The sequence below is a fragment of the Perca fluviatilis genome, chromosome 3, assembly GCF_010015445.1.
Source record: "Perca fluviatilis chromosome 3, GENO_Pfluv_1.0, whole genome shotgun sequence".
Taxonomy (NCBI): domain Eukaryota; kingdom Metazoa; phylum Chordata; class Actinopteri; order Perciformes; family Percidae; genus Perca; species Perca fluviatilis.
The window spans coordinates 24,356,670-24,381,601 of record NC_053114.1 but is presented as its reverse complement, the minus strand read 5'-3'; the positions used below and the strand labels follow the sequence as shown (position 1 = coordinate 24,381,601).

At 41.9% G+C, this 24,932-nt stretch overlaps 1 protein-coding gene across 11 annotated transcripts in view; it reads right to left on the bottom strand.

Annotated features, from left to right (window-relative positions):
• The window catches only part of sox6 (SRY-box transcription factor 6), a 135,620-nt gene that overhangs the window by 74,082 nt on the left and 36,606 nt on the right, over positions 1 to 24,932 (bottom strand). For 10 of the 11 annotated variants that reach the window (XM_039795288.1, XM_039795295.1, XM_039795290.1 and 7 more), the window contains 2 exons: positions 12,793 to 13,033; positions 9,957 to 10,167 (listed from right to left, as the gene is read on the bottom strand). In XM_039795288.1, coding sequence (XP_039651222.1) covers positions 9,957 to 10,167; positions 12,793 to 13,033 — 452 coding nt within the window. Of the gene's footprint in view, positions 1 to 9,956; positions 10,168 to 12,792; positions 13,034 to 22,687; positions 22,849 to 24,932 lie in introns of those variants that run through there. The other variant, XM_039795294.1, reaches the window with a different exon arrangement.

Sequence of the window (24,932 nt, the reverse complement as noted above, 5' to 3'; positions counted from 1 at the left end):
TTTGATTATTTTAGCTTTTTCCTCAGGTCACTAAAAAATGCTGGCCTACGTAACCAGGAACTTCTACCTTATCTCTTGCCTTTATCTGCACTGACCAAAGTGTTAATCCCACAGTGTTGACCTGGCCATTCTGAGAAGCCGTATACACACTGACCTCGCTAAATAGGACACGTGTCTATCAAGCATATATGAATTAACCATCCCCAAGAGGCTTCACCTTCTGAGCTGAGCAGCATGTGACCTCTCCCAATCCATTTTACTGCGGCACTCTGTGGCAATCAGGCTTGAATTATTAAAGTGAGCAGTGAGCAATGATCAATTCATTGCGGCCCTTGCTCGCAGACTGCCCGGCCGTACTTCAGCAGAAATGACATTGAGAACACTTGAGTATGCTTCCAGACAATGCACATAAATGTGAAATATGTCAGACCCAATATGTCAATAATCATAACTGTACAGGCTGAGGCCATGTCCGGGTTAATCCTACAGAAATGCTGTTAGATGACTGTGGGGTGAGCAGGTTTCAGCGCTGTGATTTCTTACAGTGCTTTCTTGACAGAAAGATTGGGAGAAATTGAGGGGTAGACAATGTTTAAGTGACACTACTGAAGACTTGTAGGCCTTGCAGAAGGCATGGGCCACAAAAAGCTATGTCAAATTGCAGCCTTCCCCTTATCTACACAAATTATAGAGAGGAAAAACAAAAGCTAAGAAGTTGAAAGAAAGAGAAAGATTGCAGGAAAGTATGCAACTCAAGGAAGTTGGAAGTAGGAAAAGGGCAAGGAAAAAAAATCCAATCAAAACTTCGTGAGGAGCAGATGAGGAGCCAAGATAAACCAGTACTCAGAGCCCCCAAAACTGCAATCTCCCCTTAAGCCGGAGAGTGGCAGCTGGCAGAACAGCTGGTGAATAGGATTAATGTCAGAAGAATGAAATAAAACTCAACATATGTCCGAGCCTGAGGTGTTGGGACTGTGCGTGATTTTGCCCCCGATGGATGCCATGTGTGCATCTGGAAGGAGCTGCTGTGCTGCTCCGCTCTCTACCCCACAAGGTCACTTTTAAGAACTAGGACCATTAAATGCTTGGATAGCAAAATGAACTTTTCATTCCCTCTCATCTCCCTTTGCTTTGAAGTCTCTATTCAGGCAGCAAAGGGAGTCTATTGAATACGGTTATCAACACAATGCATTAGGGAAACAATTGCTACTTTGAATAAATGAATGTCTGACAGAAGATTAAATAGTGTAGTGTAGAATTGTCTGATTTAATAATAATCAGCCTAATAAAGCCTTGGTGCGACGTTGGTTAATTCATAAATTTTTTTAACCAAACAACATAGTTAGTCTGAGTGTGTGCGAGCATGCTTGTATTTGGTTTACCGGAAAGAAAAAGTAGATTTACTTCTGGAATCTCAGCCGATTCTGATCAGGGGATCAGCACTTGTGTAGATGAACATTACGAGGAGAAATATGTGGACTTGATTTCAATTTATAATTTCCATTTGATGTCGGTAATCATTAGGGTCCACACACTGTAATAAATTATAATAATTTCACACAAAAATTAAATTACTGGGTACCTTGCATTGGAGAGATTTCTTTGGGTACCCTGCAATTTAACTGTCAGCTATAAACTTCCCTGCTAATCAATGCTCAAAAACATTCACATTTATTCAACTATGTTAAATTAATAGATGTGTGAATAAAATGTGGAGTACTGTGATCATGGCTGTTCAGTGTGATTTAGTAAATTAATGGGTATCTGACTCTACAAGGACAAAAAGAGACTAATAGGATCCACATGAATGCATTACAATTTGCAGTGAAGCCAAGTGTCTGGTATAGACATCGAAACTTTATTTCATCATAAACACTGGACCTTGGCGATGCGCTTCAGAGATTGAACCAGAAGATATTAAAAAAACACAAATTGCAAAAATAAGCTGAGTGATATACTGTGCGTACAGCATACTGTAAATGTATTGAACTTTGTGTGTGTGTGTGTGTGTGTGTGAATGTCCTTCCATTGTACGGTACATGACAAAAAAAAAAAAAGACAAATTTTAAGTGGAAACAAAACAAAAAAACTAAATAAAAGTGAGGGTATTTATTGATTTCCATTTTGCAATTTGGTTTTCTCGTTTTCAAATAGTAAATGAGTATATAGTATGAATAGTTTATTGAAACTTTGTTTACTAAGATGCCAGAGTTCGGAATGCTCACATACCATGTGTACTGGACTTTAAAAGAACAAAATAGTGGCCTTTGGTCGGAGAGGGAAAACTATTTAAAAGTTTCAAGAGTTATTATACATCTTTTTTTGTGGTCTTTTGTAACATTGTGTTATCATACCAGAACTGACATTTTTACGGCTTGATCTACACAATTACTAAACAAATAAAATAAATTATGAAGTTAAATGAATGTTAGTACACTGTACTATTCTGATTATTGCCTTGCCACTGGGTAAAGAAATAATAAAGTAACCATAGCACTTCTAAAGGTTAAGAATTCCAACTCCTAAAAGTCCCCATTCATTTGCCCACGGTGCCCAAGTAGTTGGTTCTGCAACAACAGACGCTGTACTTTTCTCTTGAATCGGCCCATTCCCTTTCTGTGGGATACAGAGCCATATGGACTGAGACCTGCTGGGCAAAGATGGAGAAATTTGCTTCTCATGAGTGACTGAGCTGATTGGTCCAGCTCGCAACAGGGAAGCTAACAACAGGCTTACAGAATCGGCTTTGTGGAGCAAAGTGCCACCCACCCAGAAGAAAATGACAAAGGAGGAGGATAGAGGAAGATGAGGTGTGTAAGGGGGGAGTGTGGGGGAGGAAAAGTAAGATGATTGTTTAGAGTAGACCCATTTTCCTTTTTCCAATATTATGCTAATTGGGACAAAATTAACAAAAAGCCAGGCTCAACAAATCATTAATCCTAAATTTAAATAATAATGTCAACTGACAGATTGAACTTCATGATGTGCGATTGACGACTTGGTGTTAAGCATATTAACCACCCAACCGGTGCAGATTATTCTGGAGGTACTTTCAAAGAGACATAACGTTTGTCAAATAATTATAATCATTGGCACTCAGGCTTTGCAGTGCAATAAAACACATTTCTATTCGTTTCTTCTGACATCCTCATCTCATCTCCTGGCGCTTGAAATGTTATTGAACAAGGAGAAAGAAAACGCATTGAGTGGGAGGAAACCTATGTTTCATCACTGCTGATTAAATAATCTCTTTGTTCAAAAGGCAACCATCAAAGTTTTGTGGAAGACATTCACGCTTGCGGTTTGGGAAAAACAATGCAAATATGTTAATAGGTCTGCTACACTAGTTGTCATGTTTGTTTGTGTCAAGGCGGATCTCTTAGCTGGATGGCTGACGTACGTCTGACTTACAGAACAAGCCTACAATGTGTTCTGAAATCATTAGCAGGCCACAGAGGCTGTCTGTGCCCAGGGTGTGCGTTTCACTCACACTATTTTGATCCTTGGTCAGATGACACCGGCTCTTTTGTCAAGTTATGTGTGGAGAATGCTTGGGAGCTGAATGCCACAGCTAGGACAGTGATACTGAGCTGGCACACAAGTCTTCCTGTGTAACCCTACTGCAGGCATTCACACACACACACACGCCCTCCCTCTGCCCCCCACCCATCCCATTGTGGAATAGCCCCTCTTCTCCCCATTTTTGACCGCCTCAGCTCCTCCTCCACTGCCCTAACTATATGCAGTTCGTCTGTACTTGTTCATGTTCCTTTTAACCGCAAAACCCAATTCTAGGCTTCACGGCCCAATGACAAATATAGTAACATTAATGGCTTCTGCCGTCTTATGTGTCAGTGTTTCACCATCTCTGTGCCCCTCCAAATAGTGCAGTGTCACATAAAACAGTCAGGCCATTACAAGCTGCTGCTGATCTAATCACCCAGTCACCCACATAAAGAACGGTGGCAAATCTATTGTTTTTTCCATCAGCAAATATAATTATTTAACCATTTCCCCAAGCAGTGATGTCAATGACAAGTCATACCTACAGCCAGTGTGTGGGTGTGTGAGTGTGTAAAGACAAACAAGCCTCTGTGGAACCCTGGCTGTGATTTGTCTCTCAGAGACACCCGTTTCCTCCTATCAAGGGGTTCCTGTGCAGCCAGTAAGCCAGGATCACAATGGGAGTTTTGTGCTGCATGGGTGCAGGGGGACATGCTCAACAGCTGAAACCCGGGAAGATGGCCCCTGGAATGCTTCACAGCAGTTGCTACTGTTGACTAATCGGAATATGAGAACTGGGGAAGGTGATCTTGAATGCAAAGAATGGCACATTGAAGAAGCAGCTGCTTGTTTTGTCATCTGAATGACCAAGACAGCAGAAAGGGTTCCCGTTTTGAAAGGGGCAACAGAATCTATATCTTAGCTTGTGTAAAGTGAAACCTGTGTTGGCTTCCAAAGTCCTATGGGGACATGCCTGTGTTATGTGAGGGCTCTGTTTTGGAACAGATAGTAAATACATAATTCAGCAGTGGACCAGACACTCTGTGCTCCCTATTCCCCTCATACAGCCACTCCATTTAGCCCTGGGCTCTGATATCAGCCTGGCAGGGGACTTTGTCACTGGAGAGTAAGATGGTGTGGGAGACAAAAATCATATAAGGAGGGGGAATGTTGATCTGGATCAGGTTAGAGTTTCAAGATGGTAGGGAAAACTGGAGAAGGGGAAAAGGAAAAAGAAAGGAAAAGCAAAAAAAAAATGGACACCAAGGAAGAGGATGGAAAACTGAGATTAGGGAGGAGTGAGGGGCAGGGTATGTTTTTTGTGAAAGTTCACATGTCAGGCTGGCAGGCTGCCCGCGGCATACAGCCGAAAAATCTATTTAACGTCTGCTTCACAGGGTGACAAGAGGGTTGATTGGCAGAGAGCAGAGAGCCGCTTTTGATCATATGTCCTAACAAGCGATTCCAGCTCATGTCTCTTCAGCCTGAACAGATCTACATTACCTATTCAAACAAAAGTGACAGACCAGAGCACTGCTCCGCTGGGCTGGTGCACCAAGCCACAGGCCAAGAGAGAACACACACACACGCATAGGAAGGCACCCACTGAGACATACAGTATATACAAGCACACACACACACACACACACACACACACACACACACACACACACACACACACACACACACACACACACACACACACACACACACACACACACACATATACACAACTGTATCGGCTATTTGATCAAATAGATTACTTGCATCAAGATAAGTCTGTAATCGTGTTGATGTTTGGCCAGTGTTAGCGTCCTGCCAGGAGGGTCCCGGCCTAATGCTGTCTGGTAGGATGCTGCACTCAGTGAGAGGCAGCGTAGAGCTATGTGTGAAAAATGCCTCAAAATCGGCAACCAAGGCAACTGGATTTCCAGCCCTCATTGCATATGCATAGAGTCAGAGGCTCATGCTCAGATCATTATAACAAAGATTCCTATTAATTAGGTGGGATAAAGCAGAACCAGATGACATGGCAGCTGGGATGAGAGGAGAGGGGAGAAGGGAGGGAGCATCAGTCTGTTTGGGGGGGAGGTGCTTTATTTTATAATATAATGTATAATACAGACCGCATTATAGGGAATATACCTTTAGAAAACCTCTCTTTTCTAATGCTACCTTCAAACTAAATACATTTCCAAAAATAAATCTGTTGGCGCTTTTAAGCACCTGCAGCCAATTTCCAGTGAGCCTCCATGTGGAGTCAGCAGGGGCTGTGACACTGACAGGGGACAGTGGTACAACAGAGTCAAGAGTTCATCAGTGCTAATCAGAGCACAGGCTTAGAGCTGATCCTATTCTCTTCCAAAGCTTTCACCCATCCTTGAATCTCATTACATGGCCTGTTGTAATAGAGGATAATGACCTAGGGCTATGCACACAACGCTGATCACTCCCCCACACTCAACCTACTGCACAGTCATTACACAGTGATAATACACCACCTCGCCAGGGGGATTACACTTAAAAATAGAGGAGAGGTGATACAGGCAAAGGGAGTGAAAGAGAGGCCTAAGTGATAACACAGGAACACATACAGTACTCTCATACAGTATAGGCCCATGCTTGAACACAATCAGTTCACAGTGGCGCACCATGTTGTGCTTTTTTATGTCACAAGCAATGGTTAGGTTACCTGCCGCTGTAATAGGGGGTAATTTCTCAGTAGCCATTAAATATCCTTCTACCTAAGATTAAAAGTGGCTCCCCTTTGCTAAGCTAATTAGCCATGACTCTGTCAAAGGGCTCCAGGTGTTGAGTATTCTGCTTGAGCACCTACTGTATCCACTCTGACTGGTCTAAAAAGCTATAGTATTAAGGAAGGGCATCCTCTTTGTGTGCTTTATTTTGTACTTGTAGGTTAGGATATTTATAGATTGTAGTTATCGATTATATGTGAAAAGTGTCCACTGTCAGTTTAACAGCTGTGTCAATTGTCCTTAAGACTACACCTGTTCACTGTTTCCTGGATGTTTTTGAGAAAACTCTCTCTCGCTCTCAGCATGACAAAAAACACATAACTGCAGGACTCAAGTAAAGTAGATACTGAGCCCAGGGAAATCCATTAAAACTACGGCAGGAAGCTTAAACCCAATTTCCCGTCCTTGTCTTGGGGGACGATCATAAAGACTCAACGCACAAAGTATTTTGTGTGTTGACTTGCACAGTATTGATTCATACTTTAGTGCATTATATAAAACGGTTCTAATTGCATGTGAATCTTATCAAGGTCACCTTGGGTTTTTATAATGGTGGCTATTTTTCTTTTTCCCATAATACTTTATACTGACATTTTTAACTCTTGACAAGTGCTGTCTGGAGACTTATCCATAAATAATGCATTTACAATACCTAGTAAATAAACATGGGGCACAATCGTTAGCCCTGCTGGCAACTGGGCCTAATAGAGCTTTTACAGCAAAGGTGACTATTCAGCTAAATGCGGTGCTCGCTGCTGGGAGGACATTTTCATTCATTAGCACAGTCACAAGCACTTAAAGCACTTTAAGGACCAGAAATTGAGAGGAAGGGTGGAAGGATAGAGAGGGTGAAAGGGTACAAATGTACAGAGATGGAAGGATGGAGGAGATACTGAGCACCACCTCTATTGTTATGTTTATAAGGTATCATGGTCAATGAGGGAAACTGGCCAATCGTTTTTCTTTGAATGGAGACATACAGTATTAGTAGAAGTCAAAATATATATTACTATTTATTTGCTAAGCTATTATCTTTACCTGCTTATTCCAACTTAAACTTAAAACTGAACAGGTGAGATATCAGCTACTTCTACAATAAAAGGGAGGTGACTGGAATTTAATTGGTGGTTCTCATGGCATAATAAAGATTCCATCTAAAAAAAAAACTCAATAGTAAGAAGCACTGAAATGGCTAATAAAGACGGTTAACAATATTTGGATACCGGTCCAGGAGGCCTCTCAACCCAAAGCTTCCAGTGTTAACATCTCTTTAAGTGGGATTTCACGTTCCACAAAAAAGCAATGTACTATGTAAAAACTGCACCACAGACCATTTGTTTTCCCTCTACACTTGAGGTCACCGCGCTTATCCTCAGTCCATCAGTACAATGAACTATCTTGACCAGCCAAGGAAGCCCAGAGAAGAATGGTAGCAGATGGTGAAGAGTCTCTGAGGACCTCGGTGATCCCGACCAGGCAGGCACCAAAGCAGCAGAATTAGACACAACAGTTGTCATGCTTAGATAAGCGATATATTTAGCTCATCTGTTGCTTGTGCCACATTAGCAGCATCATTAAGACAACAAATGGCTTATCCAACCTTCTTGTTTAATAGGTTAATCCTGCCCTTTTCAATTTCCAACAGGGTCGCTCTCCATAAACAAAGACATACGATTATGATTTCTCAAAGGTTTCTTTGAGGTTTTCCTTTGGCAGTTTTTCTAAGAGTCCCTCTCTCTCCATTTTACAGTAATCACTGATCATCACCAATGAAGCTTCCTCAAGTGCTCTCAAGAACAGAGTATCTCTCAGTTTCTGCAGCGTGGGGACAGCGCACTGAACTTTGTGAGGCTCTTGTCTTCTGCTGTGTTCCCTGCTCAGAAACTAATTTCCTTCAACAAGGGAGTTTATTTAGGTGGCGATGATACACAGTGCATGAGGCAGACCAAGTCTTTATTATTAACAGGAGATTAAAACAGCTGTATGGCACTCCAAAGCACCCTCTCCTCCCTGCGTTAACATACGGCCTTGGATTACAAGCTGCACTTGACCATTTAAATTACTGCAACAACCAGCCTTCACCAGCTGGGGCTCATTACCATAACGCCCGCCGTCACCATAGAGAGCACTGACAATCTTGCCCTGAAAATCAACTCTGCATGAAACAAGATGCATATTAAATATATTCTTACCTATGGGTAAAACAAAGTAGTAGTAATGGAATCGTTTTACTTTTTTTTACTAACCAAAAACTCTCTTGCGTTCCTTGGATCAACTTTACATCTACTGTAAGAGCATTAGCAAGATTACTGCATATTCCTAATATTTATGTCTGTTGTGTGAAAGAAAAGTAGAGCATTCAGAAAAAATGTCCATGAACCCAGGGAAAACTCTTCACAAAGGCAAATGTATCTGCTGTATTGCAGTATTATGAGTATTAATTGTATTTTTTCACAAGGGGTTTTTTACCTTTGGATTTTGTTTTATTATTTTTTCTTGCTAAATTGAAGCATCAGTGGTCTTTAGATAATATAAAAGGCATTGATTACATTATCCTGGCATGCTTATGTACACCAGCCTGATGTGTGTGTTAATGTTTCGAATTCTTCTTATCCTTTGTTGGTCATTTCGATCCATTACAATGATCCCAACGTTTCAGTTTTCTAAATGATCTCCAATTTATAGGTGTTCAGGTAAATAAGGACTGATTGTCGTTTTTTTTTAACCTCAACGACACCACAAACAATCAGTCCGCCAATCAGGACGTGGCTAAATGATTATCTGGTGAGAGGCCTCTGCTGCTCTGATACAAAGATCACCAAACGAACACTTTAAAAAGAAGTGGCAAATTATTTTTAGGCTAACAGAGGTCTAATTTATTCGTCTGATGAAGTGCTTAAGCTAAGAGCTCCCTAGACACTAAATGAGACACATGCATTCCCAAGGGGGTTTAACATTTGATTGGATGTAGTTATATTACTACAGCCCTAATTAAGAAGGGGGATGTGTTTCAGCAGCTCTTTCAAATATTTGTTTTTCCGCCATACTCTTGATAGACTGCAGGCTGTGGGAGGGAGAGCCGAGCAGGGTGAAACGGGGTGCAGATATGACATAGACCTAACAGTCTTATCACAGAAAAGGATTTTTCTTCTCTGCATGCAATTGTAGGAAAATAAAAAGTCTGAAATCTTCATGGTGTGTTAACAGTACATGAGAAGGGCTTTGGTTGTTTGTTGGTAGCAAACTCGTCATGAATAACTGTGCCGAGTGAAAAGTGTTCTGTGTAGCAACATAAAAAGAGGTAATGTTCCTGGCATCAGGTCAGCACTGTGAGTTTTACAGTCAAAGAGTTTGCCTTGGCACGGAAGAAGACCACACTTATGGTGAGGTGCACTGCCACACAGTCTTTGTCACATTGGAAGAGGTTCAGAACAAACTGGAAACATTGTAACGTCAGTATTCCCAGCTTGTGTGTGCCCGCATGAGTTTATGAGACGGAGAGATACAAGAGAAAAGAGGCGGACAGTCAGGAAGCTAGAAAATTATGAAAAGCAAAGAGGGAAAATTTAGGAAGATCAGGCTCAATGGAAAAGGAATAGAAGAGGAAAAGGGTATTCCTACGCCCAAACATGCGCGCGCACCACACACACACACACACACACACACACACACACACACACACACACAGAGTCATACCGTCTTGCTCTGTCTTTGTCATCTCCTCGAGTTTCTTCTGCTTCAGCGTGTCCACTACGTCTGCCAGGCTTCCTTTGCGGCGCTCCGGAGTTCCAAACGCAGATCCGCTCAGCAGGTCACTTCGCTCCCGGGCTCCCTCCTCCGGCTTGTGTGGGGAGGTGGAATTGTTCCGGAAGGAGTACAGGGAACATACTTTATTGCTGTCAGATTCCTGTAAGACAAACAAAAGTTGGGAGGGGTGGCAACAAGGGATTGGATTTGTATTAAATCATTTCTCTGTGTTTTGTTAGGGCTCCATTGAGCTTTTTGACAGTTTTTCATTCAAATGCAGCTATTACTGTTTTTTGGGTATATATATTTTTTCAGGGGCGATTTGGCTTTATCAAATAGCTCCTCTCTGGCTTTCATACAGCAGCTTCTGTGTCCTCAACAGAGCCAGCTTTGCTGGTAAATGAGATATAACAAGTGAAAAACTGAGATGGAATGATGAGGTACACTTTCATAGGGCATATCCATAATGTGCTCTTTACTTTTCATCTGCAGAGACTACACAAGAAACCTCCCGACTGTAATTTCTCAAATTGCTTTTGAGTGTGCATTTGTGTTAGGGTGACTGCTGTGTAATTTGTTCATTTTCTGGTGGAGACCTATTCTCAGCTGAGTGCCTTGAGCCATCGTAAATCTGCGTCCTGTCTCGAGCTGTTGTTGTTTTTCAGTCCCACCTGTGTATGGTTAAGTATTTAACGAAGGGTCCTGTCTCTGGCTGACTGGCTGAGTGCTCCCTGTGCACAAACAGAGACATGAAGGAAATGGGAAGAAGAATGGGAGAGAGAGAGAGCAAGCGAGAGAGAGAGCGAGAGAGAGAGAGAGAGAGAGAGAGAATACTCTGCACATGGGAGTGTATAGTCAGCACACAGACCATGGCTGAGGGTTGCGTCTGACAGAAGGTGGTGTTAATTATGGTTTGTGGAGTCTGAGAAAGCAGAAGGTGGCTAAGCAGCCAGGAGTTCGCAGCCTTTAACAGGGGAACAGTTAGCTCTGATTTAAACTTTGGGCCTTGTAGTAAAGGGAATAAACGTGACAGCGCCTATCATGGAAAAGTGAGCTTTAATCAACAGCAGTGTGATAACAGAGTGTTATATAGCAGGGTTAAATGATAGAACCACGTCTGGAGCCACTGACAATCCAAAATAAAAAAAGTCAGGAATGCGATAAACCAGGCCAGAATGTTGCCAGTGCCAATGTCTCATCCCTGCCTTGCATGTCGAGCTCCAGGCAGAGTTGCAGTGGTGTGTCGGGTGGTCTGGTACCAAGCGCCAGGGTGGCACGACCTACCGGCCTACTCCGCACCTCCCAGCCCTGCGTTGGATGATTATGCAGTGTGGCAGAGACAGTGGAGAGTGCTTGAGGGGAGTGGAGCAGTGCTGGGTTAATCAGCTGGCGCAGGTTCAGGGCACAGCCCACACAGACGCATGGCACAGCAGTGGAGTCAGGTAATCAGCAAAGGCAACACTCTCATTCCTTTCGCCTTATGCCTTTTCCTCTATCTCTCCTCGTCGTCCTCCAGTTTACCGTCTCTCTCTTTTTGTGCCCCTCCTCATATACTTAATCTTTGAAGAGGGAATGACTGAAGATTTTTATTCTTTTTTCAGTTGTATCAATTTTTCAATCATTTAGGACAGATATGACTAGACTTGTCATTGACATTTTGTTTCCACTTTTGTAATTCACTTTGTAAACACTTTTACAGAGGTTCTATACTGTACAAATAATCATTAGTAGTATTATGGTATTTATAAACTTTTTCTTTGTGATTGAAGTTCGCCAACATAAAACTCATCCTGTTGCTGATATCCCATAATGTGCCACAGGTGAAGGTAACACCTGAGCAATCCTTTGCCTGTCAATTTTAGCAGTCCGCTACAGAGGCTATTCATGTTTCACTTGTGGTGTGTGTGTGTGTGTGTGTGTGTGTGTGTGTGTGTGTGTGTGTGTGTGTGTGTGTGTGTGTGTGTGTGTGTGTGTGTGTGTGTGTGTGTGTGTGTGTGTGTGTGTGTGTGCGTGCGCGTGTTTTTCATGTACGTTGTGCCGCAATGCTGAGGTGTTGACTGTCTCAGTGGCCAACTGCAGAGCTACTTCAGAGGCCCTCAGGGTCCCTTTACCACGGACCCGTCTGTCACAGACAACCACCTGCCTCCCATGTCTATAGCCCACAAGTGCCTGTGCTCTTCTTTGCTCCGCTCACATCAAAGCAGATCCGCACTTTGAATGTACGGCATCTGGGGTCTGGCTGCAGATGTAGCTTATACACAACAAGAAAAACAACACACGTGCACCGAGGACAAGACATGTTTCTTTAATAGCAACAAGAATGCATCATGGCCTTCCATCGGTCATGATGCGATTTTATGAGCCATTCACATTATTAAAAAGGAGAGATAGAGGTCCTCTGTTTAACCTAATAATAGCTGATGGTTTAGTGTTTGGCAGAGCTGCCTATCTGATCACCCTAGATTTCCAGAGGTTTCACATCTTTAGGGAACCGTGTGATGGAGCCAGGAAGGAAGCCATCGGCTGAGCTTCTTTATTCAAGCCAGGAAAAATAGGTGCCTGCTGAGCCATGATGTTGAATACCCAACGGAGGACAGTAAGACAGTAGTGCACACTCATACAGTAGGTTTGAAATTGTCCTGCTTTACTAGGTTTCTTTAAAAAGAAACCTTTACTTTACAATTCCACTATTCAAAGTTTATTTTATTCCATTCTTACCACAAAGGCATCAAATAAGACTTGAAAAAAGGTTTATGCATGTATGTAGTATGTTGACATATCTCACCATGCGCTGTTGGGCTGACACCAAGCTGTCCCAGTCGCTCTCTGCCGGCACGCTGCTGAGTGGCTGCATTTCATCAGGATGGGCTTTTCCATGGAGCAGGCTGTGCAGGGGCAGTTGTGGTGTGCCATGGGCCTCGGCACTCTCCTCTTTCTCCCAAGACAAGTGTTCCTGACTCATGGCATCATCCCCATCGACCACAGAGGCAAAAGGAGACGTGGCTTGCTTGGAAGACATGACTCTGCTGTGGAGCAGGAAAAGGAGAACTGAGTCAAGATCTTATATCTATCTGACGAGGTCCATTAACAACACATGAAAAGCAATGCAGTTTCCTCGAAACATTTTACCGTACGACTGGCAGTGACATACAAGTGATTGTGCATTGCTGTAACTGGGATTATAAATTGTGCACCTGAGCAGGTAATGCTGCATGGAAGAAATGCTCCACCTGACTTTCCCCTATAGCTGTTCTAGTCTGTGGAGGTTGGAGCAGTCAGTGGGGTCTCTAATCCTTTGTTTAATGCAGATGGATGGCTTGATAGGGGTTGGAACTCTGCCTGCTTGGGCCAAACTCTAAGACAGTTATTCAGGCAGTAGGTCAGCCAGGCAGTGGGACTACCATCCAGATAAATAGTAAAACATCTCACGAATAAGTTAACTCCTGGTACGCAGATATGGAAAGCAAGGTTGCTTTTTCCTGTGATATTTTTTTTAATTTCTAAGTTGATTTGATTGTGTCCTTCAAGCATCTTGTGCAAGTTTATTTTACTCCAAAGCAATCAAATACAAACAAAAACCAGCCTCGTCTTCTTTTGTTTCCACTCGTCAAATTAGGAAATTAACATTTCGTTGTAACAGTGTTCCCTCGGGCCAACAAATCCTACTTAAGCAGCTTAAAAATCAAAAACTAACAGTGGAGGACTAAATTCACAAATCTGTCACATGCTTTCATGAATATTACAGTGAAGAGTGTACTTGACATATCAGGTGCAAAGAAAACTAATGTTAATTCTAATTTATTTTTTTTTCAACTCTTTTTGATGCGGACCATTTCCACTTTTTCTCACAATTAATGAGGCCACACTCATGCTGTGTGCTACAATGAATGAAATTAAACACTGTGCCAAGCAAATCTAATTATGCATTTGGTATTAAATTAAAAAGGGAATAATATGGCCTTACTAGCGATTTGTGTGGAGAGAAGGAGCGGGAGCATATTTAACTCCTAATCCGCTTTTCCCTGAGCTGTTGTGCTATTTATTTTTCTCAACTACAGGACCACCACTACATTGATCATTACAACTAGGATGTGACTATAGTGCTCAATGTTCTGACTTGAGTGTATGTGTATGTGTTGTGTGTGTGCTTGAGAGGAAGAAGAAAGACAAATTGGGGGTGTGAAGGGATGGGTCTGTGTTTGTATGTGACAAAATGCTCAGCATACTTCCTGTACTACATTTGATCACTGATCACCATCTGCCCCATTCTCCTGCTCTATCCACAGGGGTCAGTGTGACAGCACTTTAGTTCCACCCTCAGTTTGCCTTGGGGGGGGGGGACTCTCTTCAAGGTTGAGGCAGGCTGTGGTACGATGGTGTCCTTGTGCTTACTGCTGAGAGTCAGCCACTGACAGATAGGAAAATATATGTTCCATTTAAGAGGCTTATATGAACAAGGTCTTTGGGTCAAATAGTTCTTGGTTTTACTCAAGGAAGTCTATGAGGTGTATTGTCCATGTACACACGCTGTGTGTCTATGGATAAACTGAAGACATTTTTTAAAAGCCAATCAATCAATCATATATATATATATATATATATACATATACATATACACACACATACATACACACACACACATACCTACATACATACGTGTGTGTGTGTGTGTGTGTGTGTGTGTGTGTGTGTGTGTGTGTGTGTGTGTGTGTGTACTGCATATATGATTATGCTGGAAAGTCGCGCTGCTGTCAGGTCACAAAATGTACCACATAGTTTAACTTTGTTGTAGTTCGTTTTAAAGGCCCTTGTAGGGACGGGCATTGGAAATTAGTGGTAGCTATAAATGCTGCGATACATTGCATTGGATAATTTTGCAATTCTTTATGTATACTGTATTTGTCCCTAGCAAATAAACAACAACACAATATTATAGGCAAGGTTATTTGTATAGCACCTTTCAAAAACAAAATGGAATTCAGAGCACTTAAAAGGCATAAAGCAACTTTGTAGTAGGTAGCACGGTGAATTTGAAGGCTGTATCACCATGTTTTGTTTTAACCTTCGAAACAGTAAGCAGACCAACCCCAGAAGGAGAAGGTTTGAAGGGAAAGTAATGCTGAAGCAGACCGGACATAAATTCTGTACTGAATTATCATTCAGAAAATATCACTGGTATAAAACAGTCACAATGCATTACAGTATCACACTCGCACTAACACACACACACACACAGACACACACACACACACACACACACACACACACACACACACACACGGCAGTAAAGGGGGACCTAAACAATGGTAGCAAGTTAATCTCATGTGTCTTAGCAGCTGTACAAACAAACGCAGTAAGTCAGGTAGATGACAGAGCAGGAGTGTGAGACCTATGCCTGTTTGCTTGTCTGTCTGCCTGCCTGTATGTCTTTTAGCCTCTGTGCCTGGATGTGTTGTCAGCTGTGTGTAATGAGACTCAACCCCCAATCAAATCAGCCATTAAATTATTTCCTGTAATTATATATCAACTAGACAGTTAAATCAAAATTGGTTACTGTTAATTGAAAATCAAAAGTCAGAGAAAAGTTCAGAGCATGCGTGTAGAGGGGACAGTAGTGGGGTTGGAAGGGGAGGCGTGCGTTTGTTTGTGTGTGTGTGCATATGTGTCTGTATGCGCGTGTGGTGTGTGTCGATCGGGCACGTAGATTCTGATGTATTTTTTATTCATGCTCCCAAAAAGCCCAAGCCTCGAGAGCAACAAGCACCTCGTCCTCAATGGAGTGTGAGAGTGAAACAAAGCACTGCTTTTGTATTACACAGTAAATCAAGTGGTATTATTTTACCACTAAAATATTCAGTCTCTCAGGCACTTTTACTTTGGTCTCCAGCCATCAGTCAAACTGCTGAGGCGTGAGCAAGAGAAGGGGATAGAGAGAGAAAAGGAGAGAGGGAGCGATGGAGACTCCATCCTCCTGTAACATGTGTCTACAGCAATCTTGTTAAAGAATGCAACAGATCTGCGGCAGGCTCCATAACAGTATTTGTCAGCAGGAGTTAATAATTTATTAGCAGTGCTGGGAGGGCTGCGCTCAGGCAGCATAAGAGTGCAGAGAACCCCCTCTGCCCCACCCCCACCTCCGACACAACCATACAATACTACCTCATATCATTGAAAGGGAAAAGGAGAAGTGCGGCAGTAATTCTCTGAAAATATCTCAGGGCAACCATACGGTATTTTATTCCTCATATTTGTTGCGGGGATCACACAGTGCTGAGATCTAAAGGGGTTGTGTGTGCAATAGATCAGCACCGACACAACAAAGACATTTGATGATTAGCAAAATACGGAGAATTCGGCTCAATGTGGGTACTACCGATGCATGTTAAATTTGATCACATTTTCTTATAGAACTGCACTGTTTACAGCCTTGTGCTCTGCGCTTGCAAAATGAAATCAGCAGTTTGTACAACTACAGTGTATTCTAGTGCTGTTGAAATAACTTTACCAACATTAATAATTGAATTAATTTCTCTGGAACATATGCTTTAACGTACTAAACAGTGAAAATATGGTGAACTGAAGAGGCAGCTCATAAATCCTTGACAAGCCGCCCTCCCTCATGCTTGATTACACAATAACAACAGACAACTAACAAACCAGAGTAATCAATAAGTGCACGAAATGCTGCCTTCCTGCCTACTCTCTGAAAGACAAAACCCCACTGACTTTGAAGACTCATGGCAGAGGCGAGGGAGGCTCAGTTAGAAAAGAAAACTGGCCTATATATAGCTGACAATATTGCGCACATTTGAAGGATTAGGACTTAAGTTCTCCAGCAGCAGGCTCATATGGCCTGGAATGCCCTGAGTCATGAATTGTTCCCTGCGATAATGTTTCATCATCGTGAAAAACAACCTCTGCTTAATTGGTGAGTATTAGAGGAGTGTTGTGCACTGCTCATCTAAGGGGTCTTGTGACTGAGGGGCCATGTGTCCTTGGGTATCCCATTTCTCCTTTCATCATAAAAGGGTCTGACTGACTTTCACCCGCTGTATCTGCTCTATCACACTGTTTACTTTTTATAGACAATGGTGATAAGTAAGTCCACACCATCTCCCCAACCCACCCCCTTGTGTGTCTCACTGAGGTCTTGCACCTTCATGTTTTGATAACAGCGGGAGAATACACTTTTTTCCTTCACATGTTATTAGCAGACAAAAGGAGAGAAAATCAAATAAATTATTAAACACAAGAAGAGATGAGAAAGAGATGAGAGCAAGTGATGACAGATAAAGGGCTTTAACTTTCCTTTCCTCTGAACTCAATGCAGAGTATGTATGTAAATATGCACAGATAATAATTATGCAAAAAGAGAAACAATTATAAGAAATATAAAATATGTTTATTCATTTAAGTAAAGGCATATTTAAGGGTTTGCTTTTTTTAACAGGACCAATTAATAAAGGTGCTATGACTGTTCTATTCTGTCACTTTGTCACTGTATTGTCCTGTAGGTGCTATTAAATATATGCAAACAAACTAAGCACTTTTTGTTAAAAAATAAAATTTAAACTCAAATGTGAGATTTTTAAATCAATTTCCAAACAAAGGCAATAACCTTGAAATAAATTGTATAATCAGTAGTTACTGTATCTCTTAAAGTGTAGTAAAGTAACTAAAGAAAATAGGTGGAGGGCTTTAAACCACGTGTGTGCGTATGTGTGTGTGAGCGAGTGAGTGTGTTTCCCTTCAGGGGTTCCTCCTGTTCTAACAGGTATCGTGGCAGGGTTCCTCTGGGTTCTTCACCTGCCATAATGAGATATTACTACCTGACAGCTCCCAGCTGGAGGAGCATTGACACGGAATCCACCGTTTAGCACAATTAAATTATCACCCTCCATTGTGATTGTGCCATGCTGTGCAGCAGCCAGGTTTTTGGATACATAATCAACTTGTAACACAGGCTGTATACTGCACACAGTTAGCTTCTTTTCACACACACACACACACACACACACACACACACACACACACACACACACACACACGTTTGTCTTTTGTATTATTCCAACATATTTAAAAACACGTAAATCAGAAAAAGAGATTGCCTTTTTTTTTTTACAAGTCATTTTGTGTCAGTGATATACAAATTAATTCAAATCTCTTAAACTTCAGCAGACAAAGTAATTACAGATAATGATATTTAAATATAGTAAACGGTTGGGAAAATACAGATTTTCCAACAACCCACTGTACAGGGACTGGAGAGTTGTCTAAATGAATTTGTTTAAATTGTTCCTCCATTATTGTTGACCTTTCCTTGCAAAAAGTCAACTCAATTACGGTAGCACTTCATCCTCACTTCACACTCTCTCCTGATGCCTTCTCTATTAGAAACTGCCACAGTTACCACAGCTAAAATCCACCCTCAAATGATAGCCACCCAGAGCAAATTAAGCAAGCCACCTGAAGTGCACACTTTACATATTGAGCAGAGCATTGATAATTACTTTGCAGGGTAAATTATTTGCAATAATATGCTGCTAGAGGAACTGCCTTGTATCCAACTTTAAACACTTGTGCAGCTGCCATGACAGCATGGTTGGTGTCCTTGCCCCCCACCCAAGGCAAAAGCAGATGCAGGTGTGAGAGTGCTTAAGTGTCCCTGTCTGTCTACTCAGGAAGGGTCGATGAGCACTCACACATTCCCTGGTTGCTCCCTCCTCTACCTCCTCCTTCTTCTTCAGTCCCCTGTGCCTTTGGCCCTTTTCCTGATCCCAGGACACAAGCTCAGAGCTGGATGGCATAACAGCCTCTCAGTTCCCCAGGACACACACAAGTCCACTCATGCGTATGCTTTCACAAATGAAGGATGGCCATCCAAAAAAAAAAAATTCTCTGCTGGCCTTTTTTTTCCTGGACTCGCATCATTTTTTAACAGAAATGATCCACTAGAAGAGGAGCATATTGGATGTTGTGAGTCAAACCCACACCAGAAGACACTAACAGTAGCAGGACAACAACTACAGCAGTGTCACCACACCAACTGTTTTTTCTAAAAAAAAAATATAAAATACTGAGACAAGACAAGCTTATTGTTGTTTAACCTCTCTTTCTTTTACTTTCTCTTTCTGTGGGCCTGCTGGGGGATGGAGTTCCCAAAGAGCTTTCTGTTGCTGCTGCTGCACTTAAGCAAACCTCACAGCGAGTCAAGCCATCAACCAACACAACCCTATTTGCTGAGCAACAGTGGAGCTTTGTGGCTTGCCTCATAGTTGACAGTAAGTTATGAGCCCTTTGTGAGCAGGAGAAGGAAAACAGAGATCGGAATTTGGCAGGAACATAAAAATACAGAATTCTCCTGTTCATGGAACCTGAAATCTTCATGGAAACAATCGAGCATTGTTGAAGGAAAGAAAAGCAACGGTGACAGATGAAATATAGAGTGCCCCCCTCCACCCCTTTTCAGGGAGCAGTAAAAGCATGGGCACTGGTGACTGTGAATGGCTTATGAAAGCGGGGGGGGGGGGTTATTGTACTGTATGGCGGGGGAACTATGGGCCTCAGTCTTTGGTGTTGCCACCATTAGGTCATCATTGGCAACTTTAGTGCCCAGCAGGGCTGGGATTGGTACAGTACAACTGCCGTCAGTTTGGACATTTGGAATTGGGAAGGCACACAATAGCCCACTTTCTCCGTCACTATCCATGTTCCTTTCTTTTTTCCTATGTAGAATGCTTCACAACTCCTGGTCACCAAATTGGCAAATTTAAAATGTCTACGGAAAAGAAAAGCAATTTTGTTCCCCTTTATTCTCATCTCATAAAAAGATTTATGTAGTTAGAGGAACAAATTAGAAAATTACCTTCAACATTGTTGTAATTAAGCTGCTCTATTCTTATTCTACGAGCTGGGAGGACAACAGCTCATTAGCTACATTTGGACCCACCTCTAATTCTTCAGGTTTTTTTCTTCCTTTTCTGCAATTTTTTTTTCTTTTTCTGAATAAATTAATGGTATTCATTGAGCACTCTCACACAAGGGAAGGCACACAAATGTGTCTCCCCTTGTGACAACTGGACTTCTTTTCCCTCTTTGTCTTTGGGCCCTTGTGTGTTTTTTTAAGGACTGTGAGAATAAGGGCTGGGATAGATTCGGGGAGGGTAGAGAGTAGCCACGTTTCATGTGACACGTCAATTGGAAAATCAAAACAGGGGTAGTTCATTTGCTCCACCCAGATGAGGCCATCTAGCATAGCCATGATGAATAGGGGTCAGGCAAGCCACACCTCAAAGATTTATGATTAAGGCTTATTATGTTGGGAAACTGACATTGATTGCTGATTTAAACCACTGAAACCAATTAATTTGCCAGTGCTGAATAGAAAGCATGGTCAACAGTGTGTGTCGTTCTGACAGGTTGGACAGGAAGAAGCCAAGCAAAAGTGAAGGTCTAAATGAATGGCCGGCACCCAGCCCTGTTTGGAGGTGGTTAAAAGTTACCATGAGTGATTGACGGCTGATACAAAAAAAGAGAGACTGGATGAAAATGAGATCTGAAGAGCAAAACCAGAAACCCCAGCCAGTGATCTGAGTAATTGACCAAAAATTTGGTTCACAGAAGACATGTACAAGCTGCTGTTTTAGCAATGCTAAGATGGTTTCATTCATGGGCCGGCACTGAGAAAACCTGAGTAAATGAATGTGAAACATAGCCCTAATAAAATCAGAGAGCTGACAGACATGGTTGAACAGAAAAATGTGCTGTATTTCCACTCCGGGGAAGAGGGCACTGTAGTGGATTAGATGCTGACTAAAACTCAAAATGCCTCAGCAGTCCACGCTAACCATGTGTCGACCCCAGAGCGGTGCATAAAAAGAAGCAGGAGCCTCAAGTGATATACCTACCACAATATATTACCCAAGTAATTTTTGTGCTGTGTTTACAACAAATGCCACATTGCACTCGGTTGCATGTTATTTCTTCCGGTTGTTGGGGGAGTCTTGTCTTTACTAATACCTTTTTCCTCTGTGTTGGTTTCTCCTTTATTCTTTTGCTAGCTCGCTCAGAGGACACATGCATCATGACAGTGCTTCAAAATGAAATCATTAACTAAATTGCTTTCTTAAAAAGCCACAAGTGTGCGGCAAGATTTGTGTGTGTGTTTGGCTGTGGGCCATGGGCCTCTGGTTCCCAGGCAGCCTCTGCCCCGGCTCTGTTGTGGTTCCCTGCCACCACACTCATTATGCTCAGCACAGCACGGCGCAGGGCTGCGGCTCGCCTCGCCTTACTCACTGGGCTAGTAGGAAATAATCTGGTAATCTCAAACTACTCCATTTCAACTGAGGCCCCATTCACACAAAGAGACCCTTTGTCCTGAAACATTTATGACCACCCTTTGAATTTCAATCAGGGAATCAATCAAAAACACATTAAACAAATATGGTTTTTTATTTAAAGTCGAAAGCTTAAAAGTGAATTTTCTGATGAGCTGACCTACAATTTTATACTCCCATGGTATAACAACAATTCCTGCATTGCCTTTTAAAAATGCTAACCAATTAAAATATTGGGGACAATATCGGCGTCAAATATCTATGAACATGAATTTTAAGCTGAACAAAAAATAAATATATAATGTCAAATTACCACACAGAAAAATGCACACAGACAAAAAGAACTTTCTGGAAACTTTACCAATCTGCCTGAGATAGATTTCAATAAACAAAGCAAACATAATGGAAGGCAAATATGGAGTGAAGGCCAGACAAATATTGGATAAGAAGATAGGGACTGTAACTGGGCTGTATGACAGGGTAACTGTGGACCCCACCTCTCTCTCACTCACACACACACACACACACACACACACACACACACACACACACACACACACACACACACACACACACACACACACACACACACAACTGACTGTCTATCTGCTCTCCACTGAGCTGAAGGTAGCAGATGTGTCTTTCACAGCCTGTAGAGTGTGTAACCAATCTGCAAACAATAGTTGGACTTGACAAAGGTCGTTGCACTTGCAACACACTCTTTACAGTAAAGGGCAGTCAAATCCCATTGGCCACTTAGGTAAACCATGCCCTTTAGTTTTTATTTTACTGACCACAGAACAGGCAACTTACATTGAACACAAGCGCAGTCCATACATTGTGTATTTTCTGTCAGTGTGTAGACCCACTAGTCATCCACTATAATGCTATTTGAGCTCCTATGTAAGCCCCTTAACAAAAGTTTAAGTCACCTTTTTGACCTCCTGTTAAGCCAACTGTTGGTGTAAACATGTTCAATCCTATTAACATAATATACATGGGACTGGGTAAAGTGCCACGGTGCCAAGTGTTAAAATCCCGCTCTGAGTCTTAATTACAACAGTCAGCCATGACAGGGAAAAGATCCAGCACCAACCATGCTCTTAATACTGTCCACTGTGACCACAGGATGTGGCACAACAAAAGATTTTCAAACCAGATTAGTGCCTTTTGTTTTAATATTGTTTAAAGCTGATTTATATATAAGTTCAATGGCTAAAAACACATTTTAAAAAGGGAAAATTACAAAAATGTACTTCTTATGAAATAACCAAATATTGTGAGGAAAATGTATGCCTACATTAACAATGTGGAGAAGATGTTCGTTCTTGACTCCAGACTTACCGATAAGTGGTGTCAGGGGTGTGTAGCCAAGGTGAACGGATCCCATCATTATAAAGAAAAGGCCTGCATTCTTACAAAAAAACTTCTTCAGATGCAAAAAGGGCAGGGGGAAAGCAAAATAAAGAGCACCGTTTGGTCTTAGGACCATCGTCAGCAGAACTTACAGCACATGCAATTCTACAGATTTAAATAGACTACCAGGCCAACAGCAATGGCCAATCAGAAGAGAGGTGGAAGAGGCAGAAGGTGTTTTGCATGAATTAATCAACTAGTTGGGTAAGGTCAAAAAGGCCCCAATAGTACCTCAATGAATGCTCTCATGCATACATGTATGCAACTATGCATCAACATATGTAAACTCATAATCTGTATGCTGTTCGTATATATGTGCAAAATATGTGGCATGATATACCAAGAATATTGTAAAATACTGATAAGAAAAGAAATGCAGACAAAGTGAAAACTCAAAGATTAAGGACAAACATTTTGCAAATACCAAAACATATGCACAATAGTGAAAGCACAAAGAAGAGCTTTAGTATCTCTTCTGCTAGGTAAAATGCTGTCCATTACTTAAATCTCCCATTTTTCCTCTTTCTACAAATTTATGTTCTTCGTGTTTTGATATTTGCATTGTTTCTTGGTTTGAAGCATACTCTTGTGTGTATTTTGTCCTTTGTGGGCACATCCGCCAGTCTGCACCTTGAGATCACTTACACTGTTTTAAACAATGCGTCACTATATTCCACAAATAAAACATACAAATAGCAACCTCTCTTCATCAATTAAATAGGTCGCAATCAAATTAATCTACATTTGATTTGCTTATTTTATGTCTGTCTGAGATTGTGTTGTGCAGAGTTTGTGCAGTCTATAAACCCTTCTCTCTGGTGTCAGCAGGGCAGCCGTCCAGCATCAGCCTGGCATATCAGCTATAAATGGCAGCTACATCACTACAGCTCAGGCTAAAAATAAAGGTCCCGGTTTCCCTGTATTCTCAATTGTGTGCAAAACCTTAGCTGAGAAACCTTGTAAGAACAGCTTTATGTGGAATTTTTTTTATTGGTTTTGGACCTGTTGAAGAGCAAGTAGCAAATCCCCAGTATTTTGACAGAAAAATGCAAAAAATTATAGACCCTTTCCTCTTTGCTTGTGAGCCAGGTTTTTAGAAAGTTCTCTAAAAGCTATCAAAAGTTTCAAAATTTCCCACCACCTTCTCCTGTGGGTGTGCCTGTGAAGTGCTTCACTTCCCTCTCTTGAAAAGCTCTTAGGGATTGCATCATGGGACGGGGTGTAAAACGATGGTAGCAACATACTGTAACATGAGGGAAATACCTCATGTTGGTTGATTCATAAACACCTTGTGCACTGGCTGGCTGGCCACTCAGACTGGTCTGTGATGTGCTGGTTGTAATGGTAGAGCTGACTGTGCTTAGTGCCAAGTCCCTACACTGGCCTGAATGCAGTTTAGCTACACACACACAGACACACATCGACACACACACACACACACACACACACACACACACACACACACACACACACACACACACACACACACACACACACACACACACACACACACACACACACACACACAGAGTCATGCAGATTATAGCGTGGCTCTGTTTTAATTGAGTCTCAGTCTTTGTGGTGTCTGTTATCTCTGACTAATAGCATACATTGGCCCTCTCTCATTATCAGAGTGGGTCTTTATCAGAGACCCTTGTTTGATACAGTTAGAGTTGATGCATTATGAACCACACACCACGAGTCAGCAGCGATCTGCATATTCAATAACTTCCGTAATTATATGCGCAATTCATCAGATGGGATGTGATTGCAGGGGAAGTGGAATAGAGTGGAATAGAGAGGAGCAGAGAGGTCTGATTCCTGGAGGACTTAAGTCTAATCACAAAACTAACATGATAATTGAAATCTAAATTGAACGACTTGGAGTGTATAGGCGTTAGTGAGAGTGAAAGAGTGGCAGGAAAAATAAGACTGTAATAATTTAGACTGTGCATGTAGTACACAAGCCACTAACAACACACACATTCTCTCCAAATGTCTCTGTAATCCAGTTATGAGGTTAAACTTGCTGGAAGTGAGAGAGCTTTAAACAGCCTGCAGGGAGGCTGTGTGGAACATTTACAAAAATCATGAAATTTAAACAAAAGTCACTTTATGCTCATATCCAAATATCCTCATATACCTTACCCCATAGTTTACATTTATTGATCAC